We start from the raw sequence: 11463 nt of genomic DNA, 5'->3' as shown, positions 1-11463 counted from the left end.
AAACAAGCTACTAGGTCTTTGATTTGACTCAGCACAACTGTTATGTTCATGTTAGCAATGTAAACAACTTCTGTTTGTGTACCTCCAGAAATGTGTATTTTCTGATTCTGAGATAGCAAAACGGCCCATCCCTCATGCTTTCAGCTTAACAGAGTACCCAAAACTTCACAGCCAGCAGGCTAGGCATTAAGCAAAGCATCTTTTATTTGGGTTTTACTCTTTTGTTTTTAGCAAGTAGGAAAATTCTTGGCTTCTATTCTGTAATTCTCCTGAAAAGTCATTCCCTCTGATCAAATTTTTCCGTTATAAAAATACAAGAAGATGTCTAAACATTTGTGTGCTTTTGGGGTGTGTGAGAAGGGAAGCTTACCTTTTTAACATTTTCAAGCCTTTCTTTACAGCCGCTTTATGGAGTTTTGAGTAACTTAAAAAGCTACTGCTAGTTGGAACAAAACTAAATATTGTGCAAAAAGGCAAATTTATCTTTTTAGATTTTTAACTATGATTCCTTCAACAAGTAGCGTTGAAATAAGCAGTCCTGTTTGAGTAGTAACTCAAAACCTCTCAGTGCCATCGGTCCCACATAGTCTTTTCTTTTTTTTCTTTGTTACTGAAATATTTTTAGCATATTTCTTAATGCTGGGTTTCTAGCCACAGTATTGAAATAGAAAGCTGTGTACTCTTGTTTCTATAAATTTAATTACCACAGATAGGAAGATTTTAGGCAAGTAAGCTGCTGAAAGATGTTTTTCCACCATTCCAGGTGCTCCAAAGATAACGATGTGAAAAAAAGTTCCTCTTGTTTCTCTTTTAATATGGCAACTTGTTAATTCAAATGTATTGAAGCAGGTTTATATGCAAGGGAAAATTGGGAATTATTATTTCTCTTGACTGTCGTTTCCTTTCTCTTTTATTTTAGAAAAAAGAAATCCACACAACGAAAAAGGTTAGTAACTTTGTTAAATTTTTTTTTATTTTATTTTTCCAGGGGGAATCCAGTCTTCCTGGTTTATGGTTTTTTTTTTTTTTTTTTGATAATTTCAGACACAGTGCAGCAAAGCCCCTGCATTTGTGTAAGCATCATCTTTTTATACAAATCAAGGGAGAAGGGCAACAAGTCAGGAAAAGATGAAAACATAATTGAGTTTACATTGCAATGTGAATTATTATGTGGAACCTTCCCTTCTTTACTGTTTTCTCAGACCTTCTAAACTGTATCCGAGTTTGTAAATATATCCAAGTTTGTAAATACATGATCGTGAGCTTCTGCCCTTCCTCTCCTCCCCATCCTCAGTCGTAGTTTGATGTCTGTGATGGTTGATTAGCACGGAAATGGAGCAAAGGACAATGGTCAGGGGCTGTCAGTTTGCTGCCTTCTTTGACCAATTACTTCCGATTTCTAAATTTATTATCAAGATAAATTTACTGAATTTCCACTCCCATTTGTCCCCAGATTAAACAAACAGCAAAAGCAACAAGATTGTGTAACAAGGAGAGTGGAATTCCTTGTTTTGGCTATCTTTGGACATTTTTTTAATATTACACACAGGAATACTTTTCACAGGTTGTTATAGGCATCAGGTCATTCAGCTGGCTATGGCAAGAGTGAGCTGGACACCACACAGATATATGCAACCCTTTGGCTAGAAGAGCCCAATGTGTTGACCCTAGATCTAGGAGGTTTACTAAGCTCTTCTGTACAACCACCAATCTGTTGTTCATTTGCCACGGGCTAGTTCTTGGCTTGCACATAAGGGTTGATAAATACTGGAGAGGAGCTTGAAGTTCTCTGTCTTCTTCAGCCCTCTTTGCCTTCTCTTCACCCCATCTCCCTGTTCAAAGAAGGAAAACCTGACTTGTTTTATTTAAGCCCTGTAGAAGCAGGAGACTCTGAAATGTTGAAGAGCCTCTCTGAAATAATTTCAAGTTAATTGTACTTCTGCAAAGTACTTTACAACATTCTGTCTCCAATTCAGTGCTGACTATGTGCTGTCAATGCCTTAAAGTCTCCAGATACAGTATAAGTGTAATCCTACATATTAAATTGCTTCAAATAAATTTGTTCTTCAGATGGTTAAGGCATAGTTCCTTCAGACTTCTTGCCCATCCAGAATATGAATGCAATAAAGTGTGGGGTTTTTTTTTAAATCGGAATATAGGCTGGTAAGTGAAAAAAATGCAAATTACAGCCAGAGTATCTCCCTTAGTGGCACCACATCTTTCGCTAATACTGCAACTTCTCTTCTTTCAATATGGTAAACTGTGAAATCTGAATGATTAAAATACAGGACAGTGATGAGTGACATTTTTCAAAAGTACTCTTTATTAATCTATTTTTGCTCCCATTAGGTTTATGAAAGTTTTAATAACAACTTCAGCTAGGGACATTATTTGAGTACTTTTGAAAAGCCACTTTTATAAAGTAGGCTCTTTCAGGCAGGAATTCTACAAACTTCCATGAAAACAACACCTGGTACCTCAAGAACTCTTAATTGGAACCTCTGGGAACAGTCACAGAACAAACTATCACAGAGTAAGAACAAATATTTAAATACAGAAAACTGTAAAACTAGACTTTCTTCTTAAATCACCCCAAAAAAATGCAGTCTGCCTTTAATCCATTTGATTGTGAGTTTAGCAAGTTTAGTTTGTGTTATGGTGCAATCAGCATTGGAAAGAGGGGTGCAGGAAGTGGATTTCAGCTTGTGCAGTAGCATGTGAGGCTGAAGGTAAGTGCAGCGCTGGATGGTTTGGTGGAGAGATGCACTTGGAAAGCTGGAAGAAGATGAAATGATGATTAGAGTATACATGGACTTGTGAATGAGCTTCATAGCCCTTCTGTCTGAAGGTGTAACTGAAACTTCTAGAGGTGGGTGTCCATCTCTTCTTAATGTTTATGTTAGTGCCCTGTGAAGCGCTAGGTCAGCATTGCTGAATTTGAGAATTCTCTGACTTTTAAGGGCCTCGACTCTTAGTTCAGTTTTATTTGTAGTTTGAAATCAAACACTAAAAAAACCCTTTTTTTTTTTTTTTTTTTTTTAGATACTGGTATCTCGATCAGTAAAAATTGCAGATTTTTTTAATCTATCAAGTAGGAAATCAGTATTGCTGGAACCACATAGGTATTGTCAATACATACGCTTGGCTCTATGCCATATTATGAAATGTTGTGACTTCAGTAGTATCTTTTATTCTCTTGAATTTGAAAGATTTGATAAGGGGGAAAATAAGAATAGACACTAGTATCTTCTGTATATAATCCCATTATTTGCTATTCTGTTTCCTGAACTCACTCAGGTGTCTGACTGTAGAGTTATTTCATGGTTTTGTGCATCTTAACCCTTCTGCTTTGTTGAGCAGACCTTTATTTTGTCATGCCTAAGTCACACACAGTTTTTGGAGCTTACAAAATTGGGGGGTTTATGTGACTCAGAGTCACTTGAATAACACAATTTCCTCTTCTCTCAGTCTTTGGAAATCCTGGGAGCTATTTAGAATGCTGCCTTGCCTGGCAGTAATAACACCTCCTGTAAGCATGAGCTGGCAAAAGTCAGTGTTCCTGCCTAAATAATTTTGCTGTTAATCAGCTGCTAACTTGATCCTCAGTCGAGCTTTCAGCTTGCTTACTGGGAACCTTTTCAACAGGTGCATGTTGCTTGTTCAAAGTTTGTTATCTTTGCTGTATCCTGTTGTATGCTAAGTGATAAATTATGCTTTATTCAGCCTCGCTTTTCGTAACGTTTTCATTCCTAAATGGGTTATTAAAATTCTGTTATGTTTGCATTTTCTGTATCCTTGTTATTTCGGATGTGAATCCACGTTTTAGTACTTTGCTGGAAAAGCAGCAAGCATTTTCAGAGGTTTGAAAACAGCACTAAATACTGTTTTTATCTGTACACAAAATGTTTCTTTTCCCCTATGGTGTTCCCTTCTTAGGCTCCTGATGGAAACCAGTGCCTCCATTTGTTGCTTCATTAGTCTAGAATTCGTTGCTGTATTCATGTCTGTCTTTGTATTTTGAAGTACATGGACTGCTCGCTACAAAAAACTGGTTGGCACTTGAAAGTAGTCACGTTTCTTCTTCAACTTTTATTACACAGCCAGGCTGGAAGCTAAATAATTATTTGGAAAATTGTATAGCTGGTTACACTGGCAACAAAGATATTTCTAATTTCTAGAGCACCTACTAATAAAGAATGATAGCGTATATAACTATAGACGTTATTTGGCATACATTTAATTTCTTTTAATCTATGCCCAAAGAATTTTTAAAAGGGGAAGGCTGGTAGGGAAAAGATGACCTAGCATAATTAGTAAACTTGAAAAGGTGAGATGTTTGCTAAGCTTGAGAAAGAAAATCACCATGAAATGGAATTAAGAAAAAAAAAATGGATAAATTACTTTAGTAGGGTTTCACTTATTTATAAGTTTGATTTGCACTGCTGACCCCAAAGATTTTTTTTCTCTGTTAGTATGCATTATTCTGTGGCTTAAAAAAATGTAAAGATCTGAGTAATAGCTCTGTTTGGGCTGTTAGAACAGGGCAATATATTGTGGAAGGATTGGGAAAGGATTTATAGGTTTTTAGTTTACTCCTTTTCCCCTAGCCTGTCTTAAAGTTTTGAAGGGGAAATAAAAATTAATAGAAAATGAGTTCATTCAAGTATAGTTGTATTATCTAAGCCTAGGATTAATTGTTTTACTTCTGTCAAAAAACCAGTACCATAAACCACATTATCCAGCGTATTTATGCTACATGCTCCTAGTACTCAATATATACAGGAGAACTGGAAACACGGGAGAGAAGGATACCTGAAGCTTTCTAGGCTTGCTGAAGTTTGAGGAGTTAAATAGGGATCACATTTTGAGTGAAGTTGGTATAATGTTACTTGAGAGGTCTATTTTTTTTTTATTTTTTTTTTCTTCTCTGTCTGTGCTACTGTGGCATGGAAGTTGTGGAGTGCAGGGCTCCTGTGGTGCTTCGTGGCAATACTGATGCGATTTTGCTATGCGTTGTGTAGAAAGGCATTAAAGATGCTGTCTGGAAGGCACAGCTCTCGTCTGCCTGGGACCCGGCTGGGTGAAGGCATTGGGTGCACAGCAGTGCAACGTAGGTTGGCAGAAGGGCCAATGGCTCAGCTGCTGGTTTGGTTTGCTCAATGATTTTTCTCCTTTTTCCTCCTCCTTCATCTTCCCCCCTATAAACTAGCAGGAAGGGACAAACACTGATGCAGGACAGACCCATGAAGTATTTCTATCTCTGTACAGTTGTTAGTGGAAGAAAGAGAGGTTTTCACAGCTGGCAATCAAATGTTGTGTATTGAGGTAGGACAGGATTTTTCTTTTTCTCTCTTCCTCTTTCTGGCTACTACTAACTTCAAGTTATAGGACTTTTTCCAGACATTTGAAAGTCTCTTTTCACTACCACAGTCTAGGAAAATTGAATGCCTGTTAATGAAGAACTTTAACCTTTTACAGTCAATCAATCCTATCAACAAACTACCCTGTAGGACATTAGTGGCTGTTCCAATGGATTGCATCTTGCTAAAATCACAGTCTAGTAGTCTGGGGCTCATTTGTTAAAAATATGAATTGCACTTAAACAAAAATATGACCTCTTCTCAGTACTGGCTACCTGGAAAGACTGCCAGATAGTCTTCATTTAACTTTTTCCTCTGTCTTGACAAGACATCACTGATATTTTCCATGTGTTTTCTTTTTCCTATCTCAGGGGATTGCCAGTCCCATTGGACAGATTGATCTACAAGCCAAGAAAAGAGCTCGGCTCTTTTTTGTCTCAGACTTGCATTATTTTTAGTTTTTCATAGCTCTGTCTTCCAGTATGTTTTCTTCTTTATGGTAAAGCCAGTTTCTTTCTGTTTTGTTAATACCTGTTCACCTTCTAACTCATAACCTTTCCAAATGACTCGTTGAAACACCAGCTGTAATTTAGTCTCTTGGGTATAGGTTCTCTGATGTAAAAAAAAAAAAAAAAAAAAAGTTTAGAAAGATGACTTAATTGCCATGATGTTTGCACATTGCCAGCATGAAAGCAGAGTTACCTATTTAGAATGTGCAACCCACAGGTTTAATTTATTAAACTTTCTTATAACTCCATTCTCCTATAAATCCGTGCATAAGATAGGAGAGGGAATGTTTTTCTTTTTTTCCTATTTAGCAATTTGCTTGAGTTATAGAAAAGTCTGTGCTCTGTTTTGTGTATTTGCTTGTTTGGAAACCTTCTATAGTTTATGGAGACACTAGTGATTTGTTCCATAGCCTCCCCGTGGAGTTTGTTCCATATTACAATCTAATTCCATGTCCGTGTTGTGCACTCCTGAGCTGTTAATTTGTACATTTCGATGCAGTTTGTTTCATCGTGTTTTTGTAATCCAAACTGAATGTAATGAGCTATGTGCTTTGGGGACCCAGCCTTGCCTTGCCAATTAGAACAAGTGGTTACTGGGAGAGAGCATGTTTTAAATAAAATATGGCACCTCTGCATGGGACCAGCAGCCTTTGGGGAATAAAAGAGGATATTTAACTCTTTCTCTCTGAGAAGAGAGGTCAGTATCAGTGAGCGCACTTTAAAAATGTTAAGCTCATTCCTTTGAGAAGTGTGATGCAGATTCATGTTTCATCTCGCAAATAAAATTCAGTTTGTCATTGGAGATGTGTTATGCAGTACTGCATGCAGAGTATTTAGGAATGCACAAGGAAAGCTGTTGAGTTGACTGCATGTTTTCTGGGATTCTAATTGCTAATGCCACAAGGAAAATTGTGCAGGACTAGCAGCTAACCTTCCTCTTTCCCCTTGTACTGCTACCCAAGAGGCTGAGGTAGGACAGGAAGGGTGCCAGGTAGTAAAAGAGCTAGTTTCAAAATGTATTTTACAAGGGAAGCAATCTTGAAGCAACACTTACTAAATAAGAATACTAAGGTTATATGCTAGGTGACCATGAGGACGGGCTCGTTGTTATTCTACCATTGCAAGGTAATGGGGAAAGGATGCCTCTGTGACCACCAATATTTGTGATTGTTGCAGGAATTATCAGGCATTTTTTTACACTAACTAAACTTCCTGGTGAATTCAAGCGAGGCACAACAACAATTTTAGAAGTTAACTCTGCTTTGCAATTCTTTCTTGCATTCCAGCCCCAACATTTCCTTTCCTCTCTCTTCACTCTTGCACGTTCTACATGCTTGTCCATCTTCAAAGGGAAGAAGTTACTGTCCAACAACAACCTTCAGCTAAGGACACTGAGAAAGAATTTGGATGAACAGTCGTGGAGCTTGACTCAGACAATGTTTCAACAGTCCTTGCATACCCATGCAAGGCAAGACCAAGAAAAACCTCCCTTGTGAAAACCTTTTAGCTCAGCAGCTAGGTGTAAGGGAACTGTAGCTGTCTCTTAAGGTGATTTATGCTGTTGGGTAAGCAGGTGTACAGGATGAACGTGATCTGGATAATAGAACAAAATGTAACTGATGACTTTTATATTGTCTGTCCATTTTATATGAAAGGAATGTGATCTAGCTGGGAACTTGAGACCCTGTTTCCTTTTCATAGTCAATGAGCATTGCTTTGTGATGCTCGACAAGTCACTTTTTTTGTCTTCCACTTCTGTTCCTCATTAGTTACTGAGAAATGATAATATTTCCCTGCTTCACTGGAAAGAATGTTTGTGAAGATAAAATATATACGATGTTCAGTACAGTAACAGTGGTCATCTAAGGAGCTGAGATAAATCTAGAGCCCTGTCTTGGGAAACAAAAGGTCATTTTGAGGAATAAAATCTGTATTTTCCTCTTCCAAATCAGCTTGAAGTAAGCATGCCATTAGCACATATTAGATTAAAATGCAAATTGGCTGTCTTCAAAGTCAGTCAAGGCCCTCAGGCTGAGTACATTGCCCAAATTCTGGGATAGATGCTTGATCCTTTGGTTGTATGTGATACAGGTTCACCCTCCCACCCTCCAACTCTAGCGTAGTGTTAGTGATAGTGCAGAAAATAAGTGTAACAAATTAATGTCAGATCTTATGGAGGAGGAAGGCAGTTTTCTTTCACAAATCTGTAATTAATCTGTAATCTGTAAATTAATTCTGTCTGTTTATGCTTTCACACCCACATACTCGCAAGCCCTAAGGTACATGTCCAGGTAGCCTGACCATCGTCACCTCTGCGTGACACAGAGATCAAGGAGTTCTGGTTATTGAGCCCTCACCATGATAACAACCTGATTTTGGACTTGCCTTTTATATCCTTGAGGAATGGATGCTGTGAGGGACCTTTTGCTTCTTTATTTTGCCTTAGCCCTTATAAGTTTGAGACAAAATTCTAGAATTTCAGTTCTCTTCTTTCCCATATGTGGTTATTCTACCATTGCATTTCTATCTTCATCTTCTTGACACTTTACCTTTAGTTCAGTTTGTTTCTCTTCTTAATTTGAATGAAACCACATTGCACTATTGCAATTAACGCATACCATTTCTTTTAACCCTTTTAGTGCTGTTTCTTATGGAGCCTGCAAACATTCCAGTCATTCTTTATTCATGCTGGTCTACACGTATCTATTACAAATCTTGTATGTTCTCACAGAGTTAGTCACCAGAGGGCAAACTGCTCATGCAGATTTAGTCAATACAACTATAACTTTGCTTTAAAAAAAAAAAAACCAAAACCCAAACAACAAAACAAAGCCCCCACATTGTCTATGAGTTTACATGTAGTATTCATTAGGTGGAAAGTGAAAAGTATAATCACTGTCTTCTTCAGAGATATAGAAATTAGTATTTTATGTTGAATGAGAGGGAATTTTTGAATGTTAACATTCAAACTGTTGGACTAATTTGCAAACTTTGGGGAAAAAAAATCTCCCTTTGGATAAAATTTTTTCTTGTGATCACATCAAAATATCACCTAAGTGTTAGTCAGGGAGAATAATAGTAGGTTAAAATATTTTCCAGCAGGAACCTGGCTTTAACCTTAACTGTGAGTAGATGAATGTCCATAACAGAGGGATGGATGGATGGATGCAATCTTATGCTGGAGATCTCTAAGCTTCCAGGACTGTAGATAAGCCCTTTCTTGAAAAGATATCAGAGATAACTGCATCTCTAGTAACTGAGTGTATCAGATTTTGTTCCTTTCCTTTGCAGAAAGCATAGACTGTTGACTGAATCTGGCACTGAAGATTTAGGAAATGACAAGACAGGTTACAGTGCTTAAATCACTAATCCAATCTGTGTGTAGGCATTATAACTGTCTTTTAATTATGCTAAAAGGATCAAAGAGTACAAGAAAGCATAAGATTACTGGCCTAATCTCCTTGTTTAAATCATTAAATACCATCTAGGTAAGCTCTGTTTGCTGAAAATGTCTCCTTTAAAGAGATTCCCTGTCCTGATGTGAAGACTCTGGAGGTTCTGCATGCACCCCGGGCTCTAGTATTTCTAATGAATAACCTCCCTCGCTATTAAGTAAGACATAAGGTACACATTTTTAATTGCAACACTATAGGGATGTTTCTGCAGAAATGTACTCTCAGTCATTGTACTGAATAGGAAGCAATATAAGACATTCTGTCATGCCCTGTATTTTCATACTACAGCATTTGCACATTGACCTGAATGGAGAATAATTATTTTCTTTATAGAATTTCTTTAGAGAACTAATTAGCCCCCTAGTGCTTCAAGAAAATAAGTAATTTACCATCTTGACATTTCCGAGTCAAGGTGATGATATTCTTGTTCAGTATGCATAGATAAGAATCTAAAGCACAAATGTCAAACATCCACAGATATTGGATATCAACTTTGAGAAGCCTTGGGACTATTGTTCTTCATCTCCCTCCCCCAAAGCATGTGATTTTATCATGCTTTAAACATTGAATGTACAGATCTCCCTACCTTTATGGAACTGCAAGGGTATCGAATGCTTTTGCTAGTGGGGACCCAAGAGTACCTATTTGAACATCCTGAAAATAAATATGAGGAGGAGGAACTTACAGAAGTCACGTAGGAATTTTGTGGCAGAGACAGTGGGTAGAATTTAGTTCTCTTTGATTTCTCTTCAGAATTTTCCTGGGGATTAAAACCAAGCCAAGAGTCTAGCAGAAAGGTGCACGTTTTGAACTGCTTCATTCTATCCAGTAAGCAAGTTAAGGGTCCTCTAAAAGAGAAGTTCTCTGATTGTTTGCATGCATTATAAAAATAATTGAAAATGAAATAGCGAGGTCAGGTCACAAGTGTGCAAGTGTGAGTCACAAGTGTGATTGGTTCAGACACTTCCCGATTCCAGACAGCTTGACTTTGCAAGCTCAGTGTAGGATTTTGCCATCCTGTAATGTTACCCCCTCATCCTTCTGGTATAAATAAATCCAGTAATGTGGAACTGTGACTGTTACTGGGCCAAAGCGCTTGGAAATCATGAGTCAGGAGCGTTGGTTCTGAGCTATTGGGCTGCAGTCAGGTCACAAGTTGGTCCCACGTGTTCTGTCTCACTTGTGATCCAAAGTGCTGAAGCTGAATGAGCAACTTCTAGCGGTCTTTTAAAGAGATTTGCTCTTGTCTTGCTGCAAGAAGAAAAGAGCAAAGAAGCTCTAGTAATGGTCTTCAGAGCATAATGCAAGATTTTTCTGTCTCCTTTGCATTCAGACTTGTTATGGGACAAATTTGGAGGAAGGTTCTGGTTTGTATATTTACCCACAGCATAGCTGCTTCTTACTTGAATAAGCGAACGCCTAAATTTCATGTTGAACAAGGTTAATGAACTCAGTGTATGAAGGGGAAGCCTTGGAGCTTTCTAAACTTTGTTTTGTATTTATGTCCATTTATATACATTAGCAGTTAGCAAAATCAGTAGCATTTTTATATGAACTCGGTTCCTAAATAACAGGAGCTTTTATATTTTGGGACTGGGGCATTTCTGCCCAGCTCTGTGGGAAAGGTCCCATGTAAATGGAGAGCAATAGATGTCTTGAAGGGTTGTAAGCATTAGAAATGACCAAAAGTAAATTTGTGCATCTCGAATACTTTAGGATTGCTCAAAGTGGACTTGGTATTTGCTTGCTTCCAGTTAAATTCTCTTTATCTGAAGTGAAAGTTGTTTGCAGTGAGCTAAATCAGCAATAAAAGACACATTTCTTCGCTGGTAATTGTATAAGTTGCAGGCTTTGCTCTCTTAACCGAAGATGGTGGGGTTTTGCCTTATGTCTGCTTTTTTGTTGTTGTTTCAGAGTAGGAAAAAAACCTCCTCCAACACTTTAGATGGTGTCTGTGGAGGTAAATACCAGAGTCTGGCTCATTTCTAAGCTGAAAATGAAATATATTGTGCTATCTACCCTTGTGCTTTAGTGATGTTTAGTATAGCGTTACTGCTGTTAATAGATGAGCTTTCGTTCACCTCTGTTGACATGTCCTGCCCTGCAATACGTGAAGAGATAGAAAGCTGATCCTAGTGT

General features: G+C 37.8%; 1 protein-coding gene across 1 annotated transcript in view; it reads left to right on the top strand.

Moving 5' to 3' along the window:
- Positions 1–11463, top strand: part of ZFAND3 (zinc finger AN1-type containing 3) — a 111958-nt gene that overhangs the window by 3099 nt on the left and 97396 nt on the right. The window contains exon 3 of the mRNA XM_035888697.1: positions 920–946. Coding sequence (XP_035744590.1) covers positions 920–946 — 27 coding nt within the window. The remainder of the gene's footprint in view (positions 1–919; positions 947–11463) is intronic.

Source organism: Egretta garzetta, unplaced genomic scaffold (genome assembly GCF_000687185.1).
Source record: "Egretta garzetta isolate BGI_Z169 unplaced genomic scaffold, ASM68718v1 scaffold491, whole genome shotgun sequence".
Classification (NCBI taxonomy): Eukaryota; Metazoa; Chordata; class Aves; order Pelecaniformes; family Ardeidae; genus Egretta; species Egretta garzetta.
Note: the sequence above shows the minus strand (reverse complement) of the source record. Positions and strands in the feature narration are given on the sequence as shown.